The sequence below is a fragment of the Mytilus edulis genome, chromosome 1 (assembly GCF_963676685.1).
Source record: "Mytilus edulis chromosome 1, xbMytEdul2.2, whole genome shotgun sequence".
Classification (NCBI taxonomy): Eukaryota; Metazoa; Mollusca; class Bivalvia; order Mytilida; family Mytilidae; genus Mytilus; species Mytilus edulis.
The window spans coordinates 33,746,549-33,774,310 of NC_092344.1; the positions used below are offsets into that span (position 1 = coordinate 33,746,549).

Consider the following 27,762-nt stretch of genomic DNA (forward strand, 5'->3'; position numbering starts at 1 on the left):
ATTAAACTATGTAAATTCATAAAGATTATTAACACAGGTGTATGTGCTCCTGGCTGAACTGGACTTCATATATTGTATTAGCAACTATTTTGTTTGTTCTGTCTTCTTGTAAATATTGTACATAATTCATTTGTCTTCTCTATACCTATGTAATATGGTTTATTGAGAATAAAGATATATGAAGTCCATTAAAAAAGACAAATACAAACGCTATTAATCAACGGAGCCAGTGAAAAACAACTTCAACATTCCTGACTTGGAACATAAATTACCGATTCTCCTAGTTGACAATTTTGATAATTTTGTACTTCAGAGAAATACATGCTGTTTTTTTTTTTTATTGTATAATGAGATTTTGAATGGTTGTCATTCCAACTTCAATTATTTTCGAATGATGGTCTGAGGGTTTATATACAAGTTGACAATTTTTAGTTGTTCCGTTTTAAAATTTATAGGACGAGTGAATCTACGGTTTTAAACTTTTGATTAGTATTATACTGGTAACTAGCCATAAAACCAGGTTCAAACCACCATTTATTTTCCTAAAACGTCCTGTACCAAGTTAGGATTATGGCAGTTGTTATCAAATAGTTCGTTTCTGTGTATGTTGCCGTTTGTTTTTGTGGCAATTCATTGTTTTTGTTGTTCATTTGTTTTCCATTTATAGGTGATGTGTTTCCCTTAGTTTTAGTTTGTAACCCAGGTTTGTTTTCGCTCAATTGATTTATGACTTTGATACAGCGGTATGCTACTGTTGCCTTCATTTCGTTTGTTTCCAGATCAAATACTTTTGTTATAACTTATATTTAAATAAATCTTTCTAAATTTGTTGAAATCAACGCGCTTTTCTGAATCTACCTTCATCAGGTTCCCTAAAATCAAAATAAGGAAAGCCAAGTATATATACTTGAATACATCAGAAGCTATGCGATTGAAAAGATATACAAATCTACCTGCAGTCTAATTTTCCTGGGGGATTTGAAATCTTAATTCCATTATTATTTCTACATATATAAACAGAAGATTTAAGAAATATGTTTATACATTGCGTCAGTGCAAAAGCACTGGATACTGAGCAGACGACATCCTAGCAGACTAGCAGTTCACTTACCGCTGTATCGACAAAAGAATTCTAACAAAAATACCGAACTCTAAGCACCCTGTGCTAGAAAATGAAATAACCACCTTTTAAAATTTGAGCTATATTATGATTGATTTCGGTCTTTTTTGGCCTTTTTGTCTGAACAAAGGCATCACGGTGCAAAATTCAACATTTTTTTTTTACCTCAGTTGACCAATAAGTACTGACATATAAATAAACTTCTACTTTATCACGAAAAGGGTTACGACAAGGGATATTTTATACATTAAATAAAATATAAACTTGAAAATACTCAAAATATATACTAAATATCACTTGATAAGTCTTATGTAGACGACGCGACCGCCCCCTGGTAAATTTGTATCTTGCATAACTTTTTGGTAGTTTTCATTCTGTTTACACGTTTCTTAAATCCTTTACAAATATTTCTTCTTTGGTCATTTTGTTACCTATTTTGAGTTGGAAATGGGTGCAATCATGTTTATCAAATGGATTCGCAGTTGACGATATAGTTCTTGATCTTCGTAATATGTGACCGAGTTTGAAGGTATGTTGATGGGTACCTTAATTACTTAGATATATCTATCTAACCCAAACATCGTCCCAAATAAATTGTACACATTTAAAAAAAAAAAGAAGCATTTTATTCTATTAAAACATGAATTCCTTCAAAATATTCTCAAGGTTGCACAATACTATGAACATATATTTCATATACACTTTTATTGTCCATATTCAGTAATTTCATTCATTTAGACTTTTCAAGAAATGCAAAATGGACGTGCAGCCCTTGTCATCGTGAGGTAAGTTCCGTAACTGGTGTTTATTGCATTGTATCCCATATTATTGCACCCAGATTCTCCACAAGTTGAACATCTTTCGGGTTGTAAATTCTCCAATGCACATGGGTAAGACCGAAACGTACAGTTACTATTTATAGACTCTGTAAATATGTGCAAAGATCGCATGTGACTGCAGCCAAAGTTTTGCCTGTAATCTACAATAGGCAGAATGATTATATATAAACATTTGTATGCAGAGTAAGTGAACGTTGTGATTATAAAACGTTTCTTTGAAATATACGTAAAACATGTCATAAACAAATCCCTTTTTAGAAATAAAAAAACTATTCGGCGTCTTCGAAAACAAAACTATGCAAATTAACATATTTTCAGAACAGAAAGACAAGAGTATCTACATTGAAGAGTGATATTCCTGTTCTTGGCTTAAAAAAATAATATTTGGGAGAAAAAGCAACATACATCGGTTTTACAACGCAAGTTTTCATTGGTTCGACCACTTCGATCGGATTAGATCCTTGATCAATCGAGAAACCCCTTAGTTTTGTTACCCATGGTACACACATGCGTACATGTAGGAGGTAATAAGTTACAATAATTATATTACTACTGATTTTGGGGAATTAATTTTAAAACAATGCTCGAACTAGTTCATACCGACAACAATTTTATTTAAACAGAAAATACAAATGCAAAGTGCATTTTTTAAAATCTCACTCATGTTATTTATTCATATAGTTAAGCGTCGTCTTGTATGTATATTTTGAGCAATATACTGTCTCTTCAGTGATGTACGACGACTAAATATTTAAAAAATATAAAACCTAATACAAACGCTGAAAAGCTACATACTACTAAAAAAGGACAAAAAACAAAGCCAAACCTAGAAATTATTCAGAGCTATGCATGAGGGAGATACATTTCTTAATCTAAAGTGTAGAGATATTTTCTTACTAAAATTTCCTCTAAGTATTTGCAAAAGATGTTGGTTCATATTGTTTGCACATCCTGGTTGGTCGGATCCTCCATTCACATAAAAGTCTGCGTGTCCCATAGCCTGTTTAGTACCAAATCCTGGTGACATGTCTAATAAATACACAATGTGTATACATAAAAAAGGTATTTAATAAATAAAATTGAGAATGGAAATGGGGAATGTGTCAAAGAGACAACAACCCGACCAAATAAAAAACAACAGCAGAGGGTCACCAACAGGTCTTCAATGTAGCGAGAAATTCCCGCACCCGGAGGCGTCCTTCAGCTGGCCCCTAAACAAATATATACTAGTCCAGTGATAATGAACGCCATACTAATTTCCAAATTGTACACAAGAAACTAAAATTAAAATAATACAAGACTAACAAAGGCCAGAGGCTCCTGACTTGGGACAGGCGCAAAAATGCGGCTGGGTTAAACATGTTTGTGAGATCTCAACCCTCCCCCTATACCTCTAACCAATGTAGAAAAGTAAACGCATAACAATACTATACATGTATATGGATTACACATAAAATTGTACTAAAATAAAGGTTGCAATTTCATTAACGGAGATTAAACGTTGAAGATTTTTTATCGTTTGATTTTGATAGCCAAATTTTTATGTTATAGTTAATTCTCAAACTCTCAGTCAAACATGAAGAAGATAAATCCAAAATACCTGGAGTAAGCGCTGGTACTAATTGTAACATCACCCCAGTTACCATTGTACAAAATGTTAAACACATTTGCAGAAAGTATTACGTTAAAAACGATTGCAAAGGCTAATACAGAAAAAAAATGCGTATTTATGGCTGTGATTTTATAAAAACAAAAGAAACCAAGAGGACTCAGAACTTTGCTTTATATGACGTTAATTAATCACATGCAACCGTTCAAACTATAAGTTAGCATAAATTGATCTACGTTTTATCTGCGTGCAATGTCACACCATGCAACAGATATGAATCATTACCCAATGTCACGAACCTCTGACTGGTTGAAGAAGTGTCAGAAAGAAAAAAATGTATTCCACTATATTGTCACCTTAATTTAAAAATTCTTGGTTTGATAGTCCTGTTTAATATTTTTACACCAAAACGTACTATTTATTTTGCGACAAATCTCTGCATAATGGTTATATGAAAAAAGTAGCACATTCATGCTGATTGAATTTAGAACATACCAGCATTGAACAATTTGTCAGCGTCAGTATGAATGACATCAACGAATGAAGCGTCTGAGGGATCAAGTCTAACTGCTATATGTAGTCCTTCAAACTGTGGACCGGCAGGATCTAATCCTAAAACAAATAAATAAATTGTATTCTGAATAACGTAAACAAAGAAATTCAATTTCAATCTATACTATTAAACGAGAATACATCATTTTGTGTGTCGCTTCTCTTCTTTCCACAATAAATTAATCATCATGCCTCTGTGTCCTTTAGGTACAGTGCATAGTCGCATTTGCCATCCATTCTTAAGATTTATCAGATTGGGCTATTTTGGGGGAAAAAACAAGGCTTCCGGATATTGTTTCCGTCATTTTAAGTCAGACCAGACTATCGGTTTGCGTTTTCTGTTTACAGTGAACATACATATGCTACGAATAAAGTGTATTTGCTATCTGTTATCATTTTCAAGTTAACTATCCACGGCAGTAACAGCGTGACACGTGTAAGACAAATTATTGTGCCGTGAAAACGGTATATGAAGTCTAGCGGGACATGGGAAATTACAAAAAATGAGAATGGCTTACGTACATAGTATAAGTGGGATCCGGGATCGAAACCCCCAATGAGTCAGAGACTCCTTTTATAAAAATGAATGAACATAATTTACAGATAAGCGCTAAAATTATTCCTGTGTTAGTAAAATTGATAAAAAAAAATTTAAAAAAATGGGAACATTGGAGAGAAGGAGGAGCCGGGCAAGAAAAACAATTGTCCTGTCCCAAAGTGCCTATGACTTGATACCTTTTCTGAAGTTATCCAGTCATAAATCTTTTACAAATAATCATTGATTTATAAACTGAGAATTGATAGTTAAGAGCAAATACCAATGCATGTTCATAATAAGACTAAATGTATGTCCATATTGAAATTAAGAGAAAACAAAAACAACAATGGAAAATTGGAAAAAAGGAGGAGGGGGACAAGAACAATTGTCCTATCCCCATGCACCTATGACTTTTGATACCTTTGCATAAATTTTCCAGTCAAAATTCTTCCTACAACAGTTTACATTTCAGCTTTCCAATTGTGAACTTTCCATTTCTAAGTAGCAACATTCCAGCAGCACCTGCATACGGGGTATATATCTCCCAATTGATACGATATTCCCGTGCTTGCATTTCCTATCATGATTTTCTTGATAGAGGGTTACTGCTCACAAGGAAGCTATTAAACCAAGAGTTCCAAATGATGAAGTTGAAATCATCCCTTCGTAAATTTTACGGACGCCATTACGAGTTGGTTGACCGTTATGGAATAACCGTTTCACAAATGATATCGGATATGTTCCTTACGTCGTAACTACAATCCCCTTCCCTTTCATGAATGTGACTTACCGAATTAGACTATTTACCGGATTTGTAATCACATAAGCAACACGACGGGTGCCACATGTGGAGCAGGATCTGCTTACCCTTCCGGAGCACCTGAGATCACCCCTAGTTTTTGGTGGGGTTCGTGTTGTTTATTCTTTAGTTTTCTATGTTGTGTCATGTGTACTATTGTTTTTCTGTTTGTCTTTTTCATTTTTAGCCATGGCGTTGTCAGTTTGTTTTTGATTTATGAGTTTGACTGTCCCTTTGGTATCTTTCGTTCCTCTTCTTTTACATACTTTCAACCACGCTCCGAATGCCCGCGATTTCGCGGGTGTGTTCTAGTGTTAATAATGTAAAGTGGTCTCACTTCAAATAGAGCTCTATGGCAGAAGTTGTTTAAAAATACATAAGATCAATGTCAACGAATATCATCTAGGAAAAAGTTGTTTGGTACCATCAAGTTTCATTAAAAATAGTAACCTGGGTTCCCATTAGCCGGGTATGGCGACCCTTCTTACAGTCCAGCAAAAAAAATTACGGTCACTATAGAGGGTTATGATTGAAAAAAAACAATCTTTTCGAAGAATTGCAAGAATTTCTATAAAAAGGGTTTGAAAGCATCGTCTTGGTAGTAGAAAAAAATACCTGTGATTCTGCCAAGTCCATCAACAGCATTGCCTACATAACCAGCTAGGTGGGCTCCTAGACTAAACCCAATTATGTGTATTGTAGATGCATCAATATTGTGAACTTTCTGCAAGTCTTTGATAAATTTAGCTGTTATTGCAGCAACTAATCTTGAGTTCGCTACTGATTGGAGATAAACTAAACGACCTGCTGCACGTTCCCAGTTTAGTATAATAACATTGAAGTCGCCCTGAAATAGAACATCTGTCTAATGTTATTCGCCATTAACTTTTTGTTCCTAAACGCACTAAACAATAGCAAGATGCTACTTTAGTTTAATTTTTTACTTTGTCATAAAAAAATATCTATGCCTAGGTCTGGAGAGTGGTAACTTTTACTGTACATGTTGAAACTACATGTGACATATGATATTGGAATCATATTGAAATCGGTATCAGATTTGATCCTGGATTTGATATTTATCAGTAGTATCAATTATGTGGAAAATATAATGGCCAAGGAATTTAATTTTCAATCAAAGTCATTGTCCTGTATGACTTTAATATATATACAGTTGTGTTGTTTTGTTGTAAAAGGCGGGCTAACAAATTGGACCTCGTTATTAAGGAAGCATAAATAATTAGTGTGTTCGCACGTAAGAGATTATTTGACTTGACATATTTTATAAGGAACAATTCTCAAGGACTATAGACGTCATAACAGACATACATAATAAAGTTCAAAGTCCTAATTGGTATCACCAACTAAGGAGTTCAAAGTCCTAAGTACTCATCACAGAATTTTAAGTAATTCTATCTTTAATGGATACTACTAAATTATGTTTCGAAAAATATTCCTATAATGAGAACATGGAACATTTCCAAATCTTGTTACTGGATTTGATCAGATTTTTTCAAATTGAATTGAATAGTCTCCCGGCGAACAATGAAGAACTTTACCCGAGTCCGCGGAATATTGAAAGTACAAATATTTTTAGTTGTTATTATAATTTGTAAATACTCAATCACACGAATATTAAATTAATTTTGTGCGTTTGACAGTTATATCGCTGACTTCTCCGAAACACTTAGTGACATTCGATACGTATACACTTGATTGGAGATGTTATCGCCAATTAAAGATGCAACATTATCAGGAAGGTACAAAGTCCGAGTATCCAGAGCACTGCTTTTTGTTTAGTTCACGTGAAGAGATTTTTCGAGGAAAACTAAATACCAGATATGATGGTGATATAAAAACGAATATCGAGGATCCTTTCATATACAGAACTTTATAAAACATGGATCTGTTCTGTGACAAAAGATATATGATTTAACTGATTTTCTTTCAGGCAAAACTACGAACGAGACACAATAAAAACCCGTCATATCTACTTTTAAAGAAACAACTCATAGCATAAATTTTATTATACATTTGCTTTATAAAATTAAAATTCTTCAACTTTACTGCTGAAATGTTGTTTTTTTGTGAACCATAAACAACAAATAATTAATTCTTGTTTGTTTGTTCATTACTGTTTCAACAATTTAAGACGATTTCTCTCTTAACCTATTTTAATGATTTCTGCGTGTGTTACATTTCCCAACTGTTTTGTTATGTACATAACAGTATATACATTCTTCAATAATAGTCAAGTTTTTTTAACACGTGTCTTTACAGATAATTGAAGTTTTTTTATTTCCTCGTGGTGGTCTAGGTATAGGAACGTGTCCACCTCGTGTTTCGAAAAATATTCCTATAATGAGAACATGAAATGTGACGTCCTAATTTTGTTTCTGGATTTGATCAGATTTTTTCAAATTGAACTGAATAGAGTCTCCCGGCGGACAATGAAGAACTTTACCCGAGTCCGCGGAATATTGAAAGTGCAAATATTTTTAGCTCAAAAGTTGTTATTAAAATTTGTAAATAGTCAATCACACGAATATTAAAATTAATTTTGTGCGTTGGAAAGTTATAGCGCTGACTTCTCCGAAACACTTAGTGACATTCGATACGTATACACTTGATTGGAGATGTTATCGCCAATTAAAGATGCAACATTATCAGGAAGGTACAAAGTCCAAGTATCCAGAGCACTGCTTTTTTGTTTAGTTCACGTGAAGAGATTTTTCGAGGAAACTAAATACCAGATATGATGGTGATATAAAAACGAATATTGAGGATCCTTTCATATACAGAACTTTATAAAACATGGATCTGTTCTGTGACAAAAGATATATGATTTAACTGATTTTCTTTCAGACAAAACTACGAACGAGACACAATAAAAACCCGTCATATCTACTTTTAAAGAAACAACTCTAGCATAAATTTTATTATACATTTGCTTTATAAAATTAAAATTCTTCAACTTTACTGCTGAAATGTTGTTTTTTTATGAACCATAAACAACAAATAATTAATTCTTGTTTGTTTGTTCATTACTGTTTCAACAATTTAAGACGATTTCTCTCTTAACCTATTTTAATGATTTCTGCGTGTGTTACATTTCCCAACTGTTTTGTTATGTACATAACAGTATATACATTCTTCAATAATAGTCAAGTTTTTTTAACACGTGTCTTTACAGATAATTGAAGTTTTTTTATTTCCTCGTGGTGGTCTAGGTATAGGAACGTGTCCACCTCGTGTTTCGAAAAATATTCCTATAATGAGAACATGAAATGTGACGTCCTAATTTTGTTTCTGGATTTGATCAGATTTTTTCAAATTGAACTGAATAGAGTCTCCCGGCGGACATTGAAGAACTTTACCCGAGTCCGCGGAATATTGAAAGTACAAATATTTTTAGCTCAAAAGTTGTTATTAAAATTTGTAAATAGTCAATCACACGAATATTAAAATTAATTTTGTGCGTTGGAAAGTTATAGCGCTGACTTCTCCGAAACACTTAGTGACATTCGATACGTATACACTTGATTGGAGATGTTATCGCCAATTAAAGATGCAACATTATCAGGAAGGTACAAAGTCCAAGTATCCAGAGCACTGCTTTTTTGTTTAGTTCACGTGAAGAGATTTTTCGAGGAAACTAAATACCAGATATGATGGTGATATAAAAACGAATATTGAGGATCCTTTCATATACAGAACTTTATAAAACATGGATCTGTTCTGTGACAAAAGATATATGATTTAACTGATTTTCTTTCAGACAAAACTACGAACGAGACACAATAAAAACCCGTCATATATACTTTTAAAGAAACAACTCTAGCATAAATTTTATTATACATTTGCTTTATAAAATTAAAATTCTTCAACTTTACTGCTGAAATGTTGTTTTTTTATGAACCATAAACAACAAATAATTAATTCTTGTTTGTTTGTTCATTACTGTTTCAACAATTTAAGACGATTTCTCTCTTAACCTATTTTAATGATTTCTGCGTGTGTTACATTTCCCAACTGTTTTGTTATGTACATAACAGTATATACATTCTTCAATAATAGTCAAGTTTTTTTAACACGTGTCTTTACAGATAATTGAAGTTTTTTTATTTCCTCGTGGTGGTCTAGGTATAGGAACGTGTCCACCTCGTGTTTCGAAAAATATTCCTATAATGAGAACATGAAATGTGACGTCCTAATTTTGTTTCTGGATTTGATCAGATTTTTTCAAATTGAACTGAATAGAGTCTCCCGGCGGACATTGAAGAACTTTACCCGAGTCCGCGGAATATTGAAAGTACAAATATTTTTAGCTCAAAAGTTGTTATTAAAATTTGTAAATAGTCAATCACACGAATATTAAAATTAATTTTGTGCGTTGGAAAGTTATAGCGCTGACTTCTCCGAAACACTTAGTGACATTCGATACGTATACACTTGATTGGAGATGTTATCGCCAATTAAAGATGCAACATTATCAGGAAGGTACAAAGTCCAAGTATCCAGAGCACTGCTTTTTTGTTTAGTTCACGTGAAGAGATTTTTCGAGGAAACTAAATACCAGATATGATGGTGATATAAAAACGAATATTGAGGATCCTTTCATATACAGAACTTTATAAAACATGGATCTGTTCTGTGACAAAAGATATATGATTTAACTGATTTTCTTTCAGACAAAACTACGAACGAGACACAATAAAAACCCGTCATATATACTTTTAAAGAAACAACTCTAGCATAAATTTTATTATACATTTGCTTTATAAAATTAAAATTCTTCAACTTTACTGCTGAAATGTTGTTTTTTTATGAACCATAAACAACAAATAATTAATTCTTGTTTGTTTGTTCATTACTGTTTCAACAATTTAAGACGATTTCTCTCTTAACCTATTTTAATGATTTCTGCGTGTGTTACATTTCCCAACTGTTTTGTTATGTACATAACAGTATATACATTCTTCAATAATAGTCAAGTTTTTTTAACACGTGTCTTTACAGATAATTGAAGTTTTTTTATTTCCTCGTGGTGGTCTAGGTATAGGAACGTGTACACCCCCCCTATTCTAAACCACTCTCTTATTGCAACAACACCCTTGACTTAAATGATTTTTAGTTTAAAAGGAATTTGTTATTATGTTACCTTTTCAAGGAATGCATCTTTCATTTCAGGTACCCATCTTTCTTCAATTGTATTGAAATACCCATGTATGATAATCTTAGTATCTTTATGTGGATCAAAAGTTTCCCCGACATTTTTGGTTACATCAATGGCTTGTCGTCTGTTTTGTCTGGTGTAAAGCAGTATCTTAACATCTAAATATTCCGGTGACTCAGGTAAATGTCCTTCAGTGTTGGAGAACGGATGATCTGTGGAAAAACACCCATAACCGTCATAGCACACCTGTCGCTCACCTAACCACCAAAAGAATTCGTTGAACCATCCACCTAAAATGTAAATTTCAATTTGTTTTGATTTTTGGTGTTTTAACGCCACTTTTAAGCACCCCAGATTTTATTGGCGGAGGAAGGCGGAGTGCCCGGAGAAAACCACCGACCTTAGATTGGAAAACTGACAATCCTAGCCAATTAAGATTGGAGTCGAGCGCACGAACTCACAACCTCAGTGTTGACTAACTAGTGATTACAGTAGACCACTCGGCCACCTATGCCACTTGTAAATTTTTAAACATGATTCACAAATATTGTTCTTTAAAAAAAGTTGTTCTGGGTTTGCTTCGGTAAAAAAAAAAGGTATAAATATATACCACTGTTTGCAACTGGACCTTATGCAATGATCAATTAACTAATCGATCTCTTATCATGCTGTTAATATCAATCTTTGGAGTACGTCGCCATCTTGGTCACTGCATGTATAAACAACTTTAGTATAAATAAATAATAAACATCTTCTCCACGAACTCTTCAGTCAACCCTCGTATATATGATTGTTTTTCATTTTTCATTTCTTCATTAATAACTAAACCGTTCAGAGATGGTTTGAAAAGACTTTTTTGTGTGACTGTATCAATATTTGGGTTAAAAGTGTTCGGAAAGATACCATTTATGTACGAAGTAACTCTCTGAATGAACCTTATTCGCGTTAAACTTTGTTAAATAACTCATTATAGATACTAGGATTGAAATTTTGTATTTGCGCCAGATACGCGTTTCATAGATGCAAAAGATTCATCAGTGAAGCTCGAAGAAAAAAAGTAAAATGGCCAGATAAAATACGAAATTCAAGAGCATTGAGGACTAAAAATTCCTAAACGTTTTGCCAAATCGGCTAATACAATTAAATGCATTGACTCAGTGGAGAAAAAAGGGAATACCAATGTGTTTTCTGAATTTGAAAAAATAAGTACATGTACCTTGATTAACAAAAGTTCGAACCAGTCTTGAGGTTAGTTTCAACTGTAATACAAATTGGGAAATATTGAATAGTCTCGGTTTTAATATTCTTTGAACTTTTAGTGCACAAAAAAAAAACTAGAGCTAAAAGCTGGGACAATTATAATTAGTATAAAAGTCCGAGCTACATGTTATAGTGACCAGGCTGCTATAAAGTATTAGTTAAATGTTAAGTAATAATAATGTTATGATTAAGTAGAAGAATTGTTCTTCAAATATAGTCAAAACTAGATTGGTGATGTTCTAATTTCATATATTGATTAAAAAATACAATTCGATGTTTCAAATAAAAATCGAAAGAGTCACAGTATTTCAAAAAGAGCGAGTTCGAGTGCCGTGCACTTTTCAGTTGAAAAAAGTGTTTCAAGTCGTTATTTAATTGGCAAATTTGAATAGATTAATAGACTGAGGTAATATTGAAAAGATTATTACTTATCTTGGGCTGGTTAAATTCGGAATATTTACTCCATGAAATCATTCAAAGTTATGATTTTATTCTTTCTTTTACTAATCGTATTGAGTGTAACATTATATATTACTAGATTATCAACGTAGTATACAATGGTATAGTACAAGCTTATCTTAACACAAAGTTTAAGAAAAAAATATGTTCGAAGATGTATTTTTTTTCCAGCAGGTATAAAGTATCAGAGATGTGAATTTAATACACAACCGCTGTTGTTTATTTAATCTTTTCACGAGCACATTACTTCTTCTGAAAACTTTAAACACAACTGCACGTGTAAATAAACAACCACATACATTTAGATAGTTATCGAAAGACATGCAAATAGAAAACTAGGAGAATATCGATGCCAGGCCTAAAAAAATACATAATTATGTTTCCGCTAACCATACCTAATTTTAAGTGCCTACTCTATAAAAAAATTTTGCCATTTTGGAAAGCGCTGTTAAAGTCAAACTGATTCCTTAGTATAGTAACCAGCTAAAAAACATTTGGAAAATAAAATGATATTGCTACCTTCTTACCCTATTTTTTTCAGCACGTTAGCGGAAACACATGTATTATTTTGTTTGGCCTGATCTGATAAAATTTACATATATTTCTATCATGTTTTCAATATATATATATATAGAAATCTATTAATTTGCTTTTATCTTATTCAATTAATCATAATTGCTTAAAATTTTTTCATTTATTTAATTATTTTCATTTCTTCAATTAATATTTCATTTAAAGTTACATACTTGCTGAGACCAGTCCTAGCAATCCAAAGAGAATCAACTGGTGAAACATATTTGCCTCGTCTTCTACCAGTTGTTGATGAGATTGTGAATTGACGAGGGAATTTTGTTTGCTAAGTAGAATTTAGTCAATGGCTTCTTCCGGATTCGGCGAAATAACAACTACTGACATTTTCACATACTTGACGTCTCTACATGATAATCTTGTGTCAGTTTACACGGTAGTTATGAAAAAAAAAAATCGTTTTACAATGGAATTTATTTTAACAAATCTCCATTATCTGTATTGTTATTTTATATCCGTATTTGTGAAATGAGACATCATCATCTGTAAGAAAATTGCAGACAAAATAGTACTATATCTAGATGATATTTACCTAAACATTATGTCGCCCCAAGGTTACATTCATCAGTTTTTTTTCAAGGTTTAACCAGTTAATACTGTTTACGATCAATATACACATGTATATAAACATATGGAATCTCTAAATATATATTTTTGCACTGTATAATTCTGAATATGCCTAAAATATTAGCCACTGAACGTATTGACCAAACAAGAATATATTCAATATAAGTAATGGTTTATTAATAAGATATCAACTAAGTAACGGAATCTACCCCAAATTATATAAAAAAGAAAAGAATATGAGCATATGAACTTAAAATATTTTGATTTGTATCTGTACTTTTCATTAAAAATTGTTTACGAAAATAGAGAAATTTCCTATTCATAGTAGTGATAAACATACCACATCTTCATTTTTTATATTAAAACAACATGCACCATATTAGTGTTGATCTGTTGGTACACCTTCCCCTCACCTTAGGCAGACCCAGGGTCGATGGGGGTCCGCCCCGCCCCCACTTTTGTGGAAAAAATGGTTGATCAGGGAATCACTGTAGCATGCCTGGAGAGGGCCCCTTAGGTCAGTCAACGCCTCCTTACAAAAAAGTTCTGGATCCGCCACAGCTTTCTTTATAAAGACATATGCCAGCATAATTTTTAATATGATGAAAACTCTTCCGAAGCATTTAAATATGATTCCCAGCAATTTTAGGAATTGATATTATGAAAGCTGTAGTTTCAGTGTTGAAATATATAAGAAGATGGGGTATGCGTGCCAATGAGACAACTTCCCATCCAAGTCACAATGTATAAAAAAGTAAACTATAATGTTGTTCATTTACAAGTTTCCATTGTTCTGATGGTAGAATTCTGTCTGTGTATCTGTCGATCGTGTATTGCCTACAGTTGTTATGACTTTAGTAAATAATGATTATTAATACTGGATCGTTCGAATTTGTTACTCACTCTGTGCTGTGATACGTTGATATGTAACGATCTTTCATACAAATTGATTACCGAATAAACCAAAACTACAACTCTTAACCTTTTGAATAACTTGGATGGTACCAACGTTCTGCACCAGGTGCGCATTTCGACAATCAATGTCTTTTTAGTGATGCTCGAGGTCAAAATATTTGAAAATCCAAAGCTTACTAAAAAGTTGAAAGTGATTGAGGTCTAAACATTTGTTACCCAGACTTTTGTCCGGCATTAAGATCTTTGCGTTTTGTCCGTTTAGTTGTGCGGGATGTATAAATACACAACGACTTCCGGATGGAATCAGATGTTTTACCAAAATGAAGTCATAATTTTTACAGCCGGCTTATTTAGAGAACCTATGTTCACATTGTTTTTAATTTGTTGGCATTTGAATATAGATAAATTGACGAAACATTCCGAATAAGGAGTACTGTATAGCTCAATTTAACACATTATGATAATATTAAAGTCTTGGGTCTTTAACACAGATACACAACCTTACTGGTTTAAGTAAGTTTCTTCTTAACGAAAAACAATACTTTGGCGATGAGTTTCAAAATGGTGAACCGCTGCTTAAAAATGTGCACACTGTGCTTTAAAGTTATGGTGTATTCGAAACAACATGAATTTTCTAACCCCGATGCATAGATAAACGTATATGACACAGCAGCAATGTTTTAAATGCTCTGCGATTTTGAATTGGTTTAGCTTTCCAACTTTCTAACTTGGCAAATTGAAATACAAATAGATAGAGTTCTGATCCGCATTTGCTAACACAACGACAATTCAAACACATTTAGCTTATGACCATGCATTCCACTCTTACACATGACAATTATATCAAACACGGCCAGTTGTCTCTTTAGCCACTTGTTTCTCTTTCATTTAACGTGAAGTTTGTTAAAATCATGCTCTGATCATGTTAAATGTACTTGACTGGGTGAACCAAATCATATGATAGTTATCTGTTGATCTTATCTCTCAAGTCATTATTTGTGATCATGGCGTCCCTATTACTGGCACCTGGTTTAACAGTCATATTTTTAACCGTAGCTTTAGAAGGTTTGTGAAAATAATAATAGCATATTTATAAACAAACATTTGGTTCGTGTGATTTATAATAGACAAATCTCGACATAATACACACGGACTAGATTTTTAGAACGTATTTAACAGGGTAATGTAGTCTGGAGAAAAGAGTTTTACCAGAGTCAGACTATTTAGCAATACAACTAAATCAAACAATTGTATTCTGTTATTTGATGTCCTTCATGGAGGTGGTTTACATTTCTAACTTGGTTTAAAAAAATACAACGTTATTAATTTGGCGAAGTACTGCAGGCGGCGGTCTGTGAGAGGACACAGGCATACGGCTTCAACCGATGTCAAAAAATCTTGAAAGCGCCTTTCAAATTACAAAGAACCTAGTTTGCTATTAACTAAACAGCTTATGTCTTGTTACACAATTTAACATTGCGTGTTTGAATTGTCTCTCTTAGTCTTATCACATCATACTAAACTCAAGACAAAGTTGAGGAGCTTATTTGTTTTTGAAATTAGCTGCAAAATTTAGTGAAATCTTTAATGATAATTATTATATAAAAAACCCAAACCTGAAAAAGAGCTGATTTCAAAATAACCTATTTTACTGGAGATGAAAATCATATCGTACCATAGAGGGGTGGATCCAGTCATTTTATTAAGGGGGTCCCAACATAGGATACAATGGTGGTTTCAACCATATGTCCCACTTCAAATACATTGATGATAAAAAAAAAAGGAGGGGTCCAGCCTTGGAACTCCCTCTCTCGATCCGTAACTGCCATAGAATAGAATGCACAAAGTTACTAACATTTTACTTTAAAACGTTCAAAAATTTTTAATAAATTTTCACGAGTCGTTCATTAAGGCTAAGAAATTGTGCAAGTCCTTTTATCTTTTTAATTTCAAATCTAACGTAAATTCACATCATATGTCGGACTTAGAAAATTAGTCGCCTGGACTACAATGCGCCTTGCTGTGGTATTAAGCCGTTCTGTGTAGCCGGTTTTACGAATTTGCATCATTATCCCGTCGGATTTTTGATATTTACTTCCATGCCCAATGTGGATAAAAATCTTAGAGGAATCGTAGGTGATATATTCTACATATACGATTTGTTTCCTTTACTCTCCATATCCTCTTCTTTTATTTGCGCTTCATTCATGTCGACTCATTTCAGAACTTATCAATTGTTCTAATGTTTATATGATTTTGCACTGAATTTGCACGGAAAATTTGCCACTAATTCAACAAATTTAATGTGATGAAATGGTCAAGTTTACCGCTGAGAAGGTTAAGCTTTTTAATTATAAAAATCAATGGTATAACCATATGTGCTCGAGAACAGAACACGGTGTTCAAGCCCCTCCCTCTAGTCAGTACTCTTCATTATAGATCCCCGATTTTAGCATTTACAATTTATTATCAGGTACTCATAACATATTTCCGTATGGTTGAAAGGTATACATGTTCACCTGACAGGTTTTATAAAATCATTGACCGCATTTTCATGGTTCATCGATCAATGCTTACTTTCATGGTTTTGTCCAAATATCCAATAGGTCAACTAATTTTGGTGTACTGAATGATTTTAAGGTGAACATGTCTGTCAGGCAGGGAACATCCGACCTTGATTTCATTTTTATACCGGTAGTTCAATATTCGATATCAAGTTAATGTGTCTTTTTCTCCGATTCTTTATGCAATGGGTCAACTATATTTTGTGTATGAAAATTCAATAATTGCATGGTGTAAATGTTGTCTATCAATGTTCATCTGACCTCGATCTTATGGTTCATTGTTCCATGAAATTTCAATTTTCGGATTTCGATCTGTTTCAGCGTATCATAAGCAATATTCTAACATGTATCGGTATGTTCGTTGTACATGTTTGTCTCACAAGGCTCATCGGACCTTGATCTCATTCACATGGATCGTGGATAATATTACGTTTATGTGATTCTTATAAAAACTTTGATATAACACGTATATAAATGCGATCATGATAAAAAAGCAGACGATACATTTGAGCTTGTGAACTCTTGCTTCTATTTAAAAAAAACCTTTCCGTGTCACATTAAATACTTTTAGTTTCTACCTTCTCCCCGTAACATAAGATATGTGGACCTGCTTATGTTCAGTCGATAAGTAGGTGCAAGAAGTTAATTAAGTGTAATATTTCCTTTGATGTAACCATTGTTATTTCAATTGAGTCGCCGCAAATTATTTCCGAATTGAGTCGCCGCAAATTATTTCCGAATTGAACCTATATATATGTTTATCATTTGAGACTAACAGGAAATGCATCCAATAGTATTGCATGACTTCATATATGTCAATGGCAATACTCGTAGGTTTGTTGTATTATGTATAAGGATAGGTTTTATGTGTATTAGGGTTAAGGCACGTACGTACGTTATCAACGTCATCATGTTCTTTTTATTATAAGTTAAGTACAGGCAAGGAAAACAACTAATTGGTGTACCCCAACTCTATAGTTTGAATAGTAAAGGGACTACGATTCAATTTTTCATACAGAATCTCCAATATACTTTTTAAGATGAAGTATATCAAAGGGGTTATAATTAAAAATTTGATGACATACCGTCCGATTCCTTCGGAAAATAGACGTACACACACAAACAAACAACACCAAACAACTGTTTTACACATGGTTCAGGAAGCTTGACTTTATACAGACAAATTTTGGGTAAGGTCAAGCAACAAAACAACATGAAGTTTGCTATCCACGAAACGATTCCATATCGACTACTATTCCCCAAAATTAAAAAGTAAACTCACCATTTGTCATAAAATTTTAGCATTTTTCCTTGGAAAATCCAAAGTATGCTACAAGGATCTTGACTGCTTTACCAAGGATGAACCATTTACCAATTCATTCGGAAGTCTACCAGAATCACCGGATGAACTTCAGATCAAACTTTTAGTGTTTACAAGGAATAACAAGTTAGATGGTCGAGCTGTAGTGTACAACGATCCACAGTCTGTACAGCAATCTGGATATGATTCAACCAAACCTCTCAAAGTACTCATACATGGGTATATGAGTCAGGGAGATGCAGATTGGGTTATACATATGAAAGATGCTTTGTTACAAAAGGTGTGTATTAATTATTAAGCCCAGCAGATAAACATTTAAGCTGTGTCTTTTACTCAGTAATACGAATCAAAGAAGATGTGTGTACGACAATCGGAAGATTTACAAAACGTACATAGAATAAAAATTCGTAAGGGTTCCGCGGAACCCAGTGTCACGCCTACTATTTCTGTTAATCGCAGGCTCAACAAAAATGAGGAAATAAATCAATGAAATATTCCTGTTGATACTATCTTTTGATTGTAAGAAGCTTCTGTCCAAGTTTGGTAAAAATCCAGGATAGTTTATGAATCTAATAAATGTTTAAAAACTTTAACTGCAGATTGAATGTAATGTTAACTGGAAGAAAACAAAATTTCCTTCTAGATACTAGCTTTTGATCATAAACAAGCTTCTGTCTGTCCAAGTTAAGTACAAATCCAAAATAGTATAAGAAAGTTATTAAAATTTTAAAAAGTTTAACCACAGAGTGAATGTGTTGTTTCCTGGCAGAAAATCTAAGTCCATTCAAAATTAAATTCTGAAAAATGAATTTATATTTTTTTACAAAATTTACTTCTGGATACTATCTTGTGATCATAAACAAGCTATTGTCCAAGTTTAGTACCAATCGAGGATAGTTTAAGAAAGTTAATAAAATTTAAAAAGTTTAACCACAGAGTGAATGTGTTGTTTCCTGGCAAAAAATCTAAGTCTATTTAAAAGTTAAATACGGGAAAATTTTACAAAATTTCCTTCTAGATACTAGCTTTTGATCATAAACAAGCTTCTGTCTGTCCAAGTTAAGTGCAAATCCAAAATAGTATAAGAAAGTTATTAAAATTTAAAAAAAGTTTAACCACAGAGTGAATGTAATATTTCCCGGTAGAAAACTAAGTCCATTTATAAGTAAAATACGGAAAAAATGGAATTTTATTTTTACAAAATTTACTTCTGGATACTAACTAATGATCATAAACAAGCTTCTGTCCATGTTTGGTAGAAATCCAGGATATTTTAAGAAAGTTATTAAAATTTCAAAAACTTTAACCACAAAATGAATATTGGTGGACGACGCGACGACGACGGAATATAGGATCGCTTAGTCTCGCTTTTTCGACTAAACAATTGTTTCAAACTTTGTGCAGGGTTTCAGTCTGAAAATAATAAAGTTATTTCATTTAAGCTAGAAATCTTAAGAAACAAAAGTACTTTTTAAATATGTGATAAAAATAATCATTCGAAAAAGAAACGAAACGATAAGCCAATCTGATAGCAACAACAAATCAAAGTACTGAAGTACTGAACATCAGAGGACCTCAAGTTGTGTTGAATTATTGATAAATGACAGGTGTTTATATTATACCTACCAGACAGATATGTTCACCATACAATATAGTACAACTATTAAATATAATTTGCTATCATATCTGAGATACTGACTTGAACTAGGAAACTTAACTTTGTGAATTATCAAATTCAATGATTACTTGGTCAAATGAGAACTGTTAGATTGGCATTATGACCATATAGTTGCACACATACAAAAATCGCTAACATATAACTTATAATAGAGAATCAACATAGCAAACAATTCTTCGAGTAGCTATATAGTCACTCACTGAACTATGAAAAAGAGGTTCAAGACAATCATATCAAAACAGATAAATTGTAATTGTGGCTAATTGAAAAATAAAGTGGGGGAAAATATATTGTTTTGGCGAAAGAGGTGGCGAAAAAAATAATTGACCCAGGGGAAACCCTGGGGCTAAAGATACCAGATGAACAGCAAACTCATAAATGGAAAATAAACTTACAATTCCATGACTAAAACTGAAAAAGACATGCATACAAATAAAAGTACACTAGAAACAACATAGAAAACTAAAGACTGAGCAACACGAACCCCACCAAAACAGGTGATCTCAGGTGCTCCGGATGGGTAAGCAGATCCTGCTCTACAAATGGCATTTATTAACAATGTTTGTACATGTAGTATCCAGGTCTTTTTTCTGAAACATTTAGCTTTTGGATCAATTGCTAATTAAATGGATGTTAACACAGCAAGATTACTATCCCTTATTCTAGATTTTTGTTGCAGTCAACACAAACTCTTTAAATGTTCATAAATAGCTTCACTGAGTTACATTTGTATCTTGGTTTTATTGTAACACAGTCAATCATTTATCCATTATATTTTTTTTTTTAATCAGCAGCATGTACATTGTAGCCTAGGTTCTGTTTTCTAATTATTAAATGGTTCATTGTAAATATTACAATGTATTATATGTAGATAGCCATTTGCTAATGATGGTATTTTTGTTAATTGAATATCACATTTGGATAGTTTTTCAACTGTTAGTTTTTTTTTACTTTGTTCTGGATTTAATACTTTGGATACCACTGGTATAGCAATGAGAACATTTTGCACTATACATATAGAACACAACTACCATTATGAATGTGTCGGTCCTTTGTAAGAAACCTGTAAAACAGGCCTTGTAATTTTTTGGTGTATATCTTGAGATCCTGATTGTACATTGATGTGGCCATTAGTTTTCTTGTATATATTGTTTAACATTTGACATTTCATGGCTATTTCTAACTGATTTATGTATAGTTTTTTTCTGATTGTAAAAATGTTGTATGGTTATAAGCTTTATTTCTTTTTCATCATTTTGTCTAGAGCTCAGACAGGTGTCTGATTTATACCAATCATACCTCCCTTTTCTTTTTTTATGAATAATGACAACAGTTTGGTTTTAATTTTCATTTATGTATGTACATGTAACAATATAAAACAGTATATATACATGTATAATCTCATTCCATCATTAATATTGGTCATTGTTGGTATATATTTATCTTTAAGTTTAACAATGTACTGTGAAAGAGCTATCTTCTAACAGATACTTAGTATAATATAATGGTTATTGTGAAACCACTGATTTAAAGGAAAAGTTTCACTTATTGCCCAAAATAGCCTAAACTATAAAACTCCAAAAAGTTCTCAATTTGCTTCGTAATTTGGGTCTATTTCAAAAGTCTTAACACTCAATAAATGAGTTCTTTTCATAAAAGTACATTTTACGGTCAAAATGTGATGATTTTGGGCAATTTTCAGACCTGAAAGCTTTAAGCCTCAGGAATAAAGATTTGGCCCCTACCTACATGTACCATCCAAAATGTTTTGTAACCAAAAGAATCCAAATCTGATATATATAATTCATCAATATAAAAACTTTTCAGATCTTGGATGGCAGCCAAGTTTAATTATGCCAAAAACAATTAAAGTTTTACCATAGTTATCTGTGGTATAATTTTCACAATTATTCAATGGTTTTGTTGTGTCTGATTTTCGAATAGAAAAATAAAGATGGCAAGACCTGAACGATGCCGCCTAATTTTTTTAAGTAACATATGAACAACAGAGTCAGTGTGGGGCCACTAAGCTAAACTGCCCGCTTTGCACCAGCCAATATAAATGAATGCCTAGGGTGGGAATCGAACCCACATACACCAACTCTGTTGTCCCTATATTTTTTTTTTTAAATAAACAAAAACAAATTGTCAACAACAAATAAAAAAATATAGCACTCATAGGTTTGTCTCAATAAAGATTTGCTTAGTTTGCTCATGCAGTATCCCAATATTGCTCTCAATAGTATAAATAGGCTCATGTGTGCTCAAATAATCATTTAGATTAGTCTCAATATTGATATATATCTAACTCAATTGAGTAGATCTAGCTCAAATTTTACTCAACATATAACTGATCATATTTGCTCAATTTAAGATCTCATGGGTGCTCATAGATAAAGTTAACTGATTGTATTTCTCATAGATATAACTAATCATATTTGCTCAATTCAAGTTCTCATATGCATGTATGTGTGAACAAATGTCTAATATAAGTTACTAAAATTTGACATGAATATGGTTACACATTTAAATTAAATAGTGCTGTAGAGTATGATAAGCACAAGTATGTCATCAAATTATCATATAATTTTGGCGATACATGTCATGTATGGTCAAAATAATACAATACTACAAGCTAAGGAAGACTTAAAAAACAGGACAGTTAATCTATATTTATATCTCCAAAACTGTAAGGTTTCTCCCAATATATCTATAGTAATTCAGTAAATGTGATTAACCCAAATTCTGACATTTCAGTGTAAAGTAAGACTCTTGATTTTACGAGCAAGAGTCTTTATACACTCAAAAAGAGTCCAACTCTATTGGAAGAAGAAAAAGTCGAAGATTCTCTGAATATTATTATATATAAACAATAAATTCAACCAATAATTATATATTAGAATTACTTACATAGACATAGTCAAAGTCATTACAAATTCCGCGTATTTTCCAGTCAAGGGGACATATTCACATATACTAATGCAACAAACTAAGTCGGAGAAGGAGCGAAAATCCGAAACAGTATCTTAAAAACAGAAAATAGTTCCGTGTGTGTGTCCAAGTGATCAATCTACTTGTTATTTACGAAGAAAAGAAATTTAACTCCAAAAATTGTTGAGATCTTTATAAAAACAAATTGTTGTTATAAAAAATACACAAATAGTAACCTTATCTTTAAAGGCCTTGCAGGTTCTTGTTACTCCTACCCAATCTGCTGGTATTTTCAAAATGGCTGCGGGCCGGGACGTGACCTGATAATTTATTTTAATATTATGACAGATTAAATTTTCCTGGTTTTGCTACGTTTAAATAATATTATAGACAAATATGCTACAAACGGTTTAAAAAGGTGACTCCAAATCAAATAATTGAAATATAATTACCTTTCTGTGTATAAATGTATGAATTGATTTCCCCTCGATTTTCTACACGCTCGCTCTTGCCCTCTTGCGCACTCGTGGTATTCATCCGCAACAACAATTTTTCGACGCGTCATTGATATTTAACTAATTTAATATACAAATATTTCTAACGACAAAACATTTTCATATTATAAATTTTGCATTAAGAAAAATTGAATCAAAATTAAAAAAACTGAGTATCCATTGAAAACATGAATTTAAAAGAAGCGATACGGAATTTTATTCTGCACTATATAGGTCCGCGGGTCTATAATGTCGGTTATTATTCCAACACTAATTATATATGCATCTCTTTGATCTTTGAAAAGTAGGCGATGGCAATACACCCGAGGCCCCCTCAGGGGCCTCTGATGTAAAAAGGCGAGAGAAAAACAATTATAAAAACATGATTGAAGATAACTGGTACGATATACAATGTAGTAATTAGTTTAGAACATACTACACTGTGAATTAGTTCAGGTTTAATTCAGATTAATAAAGCGTAGTACCAATACACATGGCATATTGTATTTAAAGCGAATATGTTAAAGAACCTTTTTTTCTTGCTAGGGTGACTTTAATGTAATGACTGTAGATTGGCGAATAGGAGCTCGCAAAATCTATAACCAAGCAACCGCAAATACCAGATTAGTTGGCGCAGTAATAGCTCGTATGCTGAATGTCCTAAAGGATGACTTTGGGTGTGATACAAACACAATACATATCATAGGTCACAGCCTGGGTGCACAGACTGCAGGGTATATAGGTCAAAGGGTACCAGGTCTAGGACGTATATCAGGTTTGTGTTTCCAATGCTTGGGTTTTCAAGAATAGTTGCTTCGTATTTTATATAAGGGATTGATATAACACAAAACACAAAAAAAAACACAAAACGCTGAATAGCTGACACATACTTATAAGATACGTATTTTCAAATTCGTGTTATTTTCTGAAATGAAGTAATAACCGTACAAAATTACAAATAGATCAAGACGTTTTCTAAACAGATTTCTTAAATTAGCTGATAACGAAACCCGAGATTAATTTTAACGAAAATAATTGATTATTAATAACATGTTATACAAATTACAAATTTTGATAATACTACTCGAAAAGCAGCTTCGTCATTTGCTTTCTACGATTATTTGTTTTGTTCTATAATCATTCCGATGAAGAAATTACTATTTCTTCACATTATGTTAGCTGTTTAATGAAATCTGGATTTTTGAGATCATTTTAATATCAAATTCTTCATTTTCATCACATCAGGAATGGACCCTGCTGGACCATTGTTTGAGAATTACAGTGAAGATGTCAAATTGGATCCCTCTGATGCCAAATTCGTGGACGTCATTCATTCTGATGCTGTACCACTTACACAAACTGGTAGTTCACTCAAATTAGTTTTTAATGATAATTTTATAAAAGAGAAAATTGTAGTTCCAATTACACAAGGGAATTTTACATATAGTTTCCTTGTAGAGAAGATATTGCATATAGTTTCCTAATAGAGAAGATGTTACCTATAGTAATACATTACTCTTACGAAGAGAAAAGAGCACATTTTTCACATATATTACCCTTTACATAGAACATTTTACACACACGTTATCGTATATATAGAAGATTGTATATATAGAAAGTGTCCATTCTACAAAAGTATTACCCTTGAATAGACGTTTTTGTAGAGAGAAAATGCATATTTCAAAGACGATACTACTTTTATATAGAGGATTTTTACATAGCGGTTAATCAAAAATTATCCACGTTAACAACACCATTCACAATATTCATTAATTTATTTATAAACTAACTGTTTATAATTTCACATGCATAGAATACTTTTAGATATACCTATATATCCAGAAAATCGAATTCATCTCTTACCTTCTAAAATCTAGTTTTCAACCGAACCTATTGTTATTTCTCGATGCACTTGCCTTTTTAACGATCAAGTGGTCTATAATTGTACGGATTTTAGTCCGTATATGAAGAACTGGTGTGGTGAAACATAGTGATTTATCAAACAGTATACTTATAGCAATAACTTTAATAGGACTCTTTTTGGAGTTTCGTCAAGTTTTTTAAGTCAGCTTTATAACTTATATCAAGATGTTATACTAATTTTTAAATCTACTAATTGTCTATTCAATACATATTCTGTTATTCGAAACTGAGCTGTTATATATTTATATGGTTTATTGTTTGCGTTACTGGTGGATGAAAATGCTTCAGGTTATGTTCGTGTTTTTTTTTACAGGGTTTGGTACAAGCAAGCCATGTGGTCACATCGACTTTTTCCCAAACAGTGGTCACCACCAACCTGGATGTCCACCACCATACAAGGCTACAGCAGAGGAACTTCTTACACTTCACTTTTCTGGTATGGGTTTTTAGAGAATACTTGTCTTTATACTCATTGCGTCAAAACTATGCAAATAAAGTCATCATAGATAGATATATAATTTTACATAGGCACCAGACGCGCATTTCGTCTATAAAAGACTCATCAGTGACGATCGATTCAAAAAAGTGTTAAAAAGGCCAAATAAACTACGAAGTTGAAGAGCATTGAGGACCCATTATTCCTAAAAGTGTTGCCGAATACAGTTACTTAAGGTAATATATTCATGGAATTTTCTTTTTAGTGGCTTTTAATGAGTTAGCATGTAGCCATCAGCGAGCTTACTACTATTTCACTGAATCGATATTGGACACATGTAAATTTACTGCAGTCCCATGCACGTCAGATACAGCATATGATGCAGGTCAGTGCTCTTCGTGCGGGGATGGACCATGTCCAGTGATGGGATACGACTCGGATAAAACGCAACAACGTGGAACGTTCTACTTAAAAACTAATAGTCAAACTCCTTTTTGTGGTACGTATTTAAGATCATTTAATATATTAATGAAATACAACATAGCCGTCAATGTGTTGCTCTTTGGTAGATCCAGTGTTTTATTAACATACTTCTCTGTTAGTAGTAAGTGAAAACAGCTCATCTAAGATACCAGGCGTAGTATTTCATTGTGTGTACTTTACTCAGTCAAAGGAAGTCAACTTTAAGGCTCTATGATTGATTTGATTTGATGGTATGATATATACTTTAAAAAATATATAGGAATAACTGCATTGTGTATCTTCACAAAATGAACAATGATACAGATAAACATATATGTTTTGAAAATTATTTGGAAAACATCGACATTTAGCGTTGCATGAGCTTGCATGAATAATACCAAATGCGAAAAGAGAAATTTATTTTAAACAACGACTATCATGTTCATTTTAAAACTTGAATCTCAAAAATATGTCAATATACGCTCTAGGTTTCGGCATGAAAACTGAATCTCATTGTGTAATTTTAAGTCCTCAGCAAATGTTTTATCCCATTCTTCATTTTCTATTCGCAGTGTGTATTATTTTGTTTTAGTCTGAGTGTGTTTTTTTATATCTCAATTTTATATGTATATGTGTCTGAAGTTGGTCATCTCATTGTGTGTTTTAAAATTTAATGTGCATTTAGATATAATTCAAATAGCCTCAGATATACTCATCATAAATTCCAGGCATAAAATTGTGTACGCCAGACGCTCGTTACGTTTATAAAAGACTCATAAGTGGCGCTCGAATAAAAAAAGTTTAAATGTCAAAATAAAGATGAAGTTGCAGAGCAATCAGGATAAAACATTCCAAAGGTATTGTCAATTACAGCTAAGATAATCTATTTATGGTGCAGAACATCCTAAGTATTTCGAAAAGTCTGGTAAACAGTTAATTTATAATTAGGACCATATCAATAAAAACTCATGTACATTAAGTTCCATAGTTTTCACGAGATCCTTAAAAAGGCACTGTTTTGCGTTTGTATCTCTTAACATTTTGTTGCAGTAATAAGTTGTATAAACACTTTTTTAACTTATGTTACAGTTTCTTCCAACTGAAATCCAGTTAGATTTTTGAAGAGCAGATGACTCGGAGTATTTTTTGCTTTAATGTAAAATAAAGTTATGGAAGTAATTCAAGTTGTTATATACTAAACTATAGAAACAGCGATGGTACTGAAAGTTATTGGGAAGTAAATGCATTTGCGCAGGAAAAAATAACTTGATTATTATCAAAACCAAATTGTCAAAATGTAATATAATAAATTGAAATATCAAAGTGTATTTATTTTCCAATTTCCATCTAATCTTTACCACCTACATCACCTGCTTGCTATAATGATTATTCGTCATTAATTAAAAGCCAACCTACTTTTTGTATTACTTTGCACAGATCTATATCTTACAGTGACTTATGGAATCGTGTTGGTGTATGTTTGTCTGTCTGTCTGTCTGTCTGTCTGTCTGTCTGTCTGTCTGTCTGTCTGTCT

General features: G+C 32.5%; 2 protein-coding genes across 2 annotated transcripts; one reads left to right on the forward strand and one right to left on the reverse strand.

Moving 5' to 3' along the window:
- Positions 1-1,723: 1,723 nt before the first annotated feature.
- Positions 1,724-19,090, reverse strand: LOC139481442 (inactive pancreatic lipase-related protein 1-like). Its single transcript, XM_071264776.1, has 7 exons — positions 18,266-19,090; positions 13,096-13,420; positions 10,616-10,920; positions 6,073-6,304; positions 4,064-4,180; positions 2,857-2,988; positions 1,724-2,099 (listed from the first exon to the last, which is right to left on the reverse strand). The coding sequence occupies exons 2-7, from the start codon at positions 13,142-13,144 to the stop codon at positions 1,864-1,866; spliced, it is 1,071 nt and encodes a 356-aa protein (XP_071120877.1). The 5' UTR covers positions 13,145-13,420; positions 18,266-19,090; the 3' UTR covers positions 1,724-1,863.
- On the forward strand, positions 15,392-27,407 carry LOC139481432 (inactive pancreatic lipase-related protein 1-like). The gene is made up of 7 exons (XM_071264764.1): positions 15,392-15,484; positions 18,286-18,584; positions 23,954-24,182; positions 24,653-24,769; positions 25,644-25,766; positions 26,032-26,265; positions 27,318-27,407. The coding sequence occupies exons 1-7, from the start codon at positions 15,424-15,426 to the stop codon at positions 27,329-27,331; spliced, it is 1,077 nt and encodes a 358-aa protein (XP_071120865.1). The 5' UTR covers positions 15,392-15,423; the 3' UTR covers positions 27,332-27,407.
- Positions 27,408-27,762: the final 355 nt, after the last annotated feature.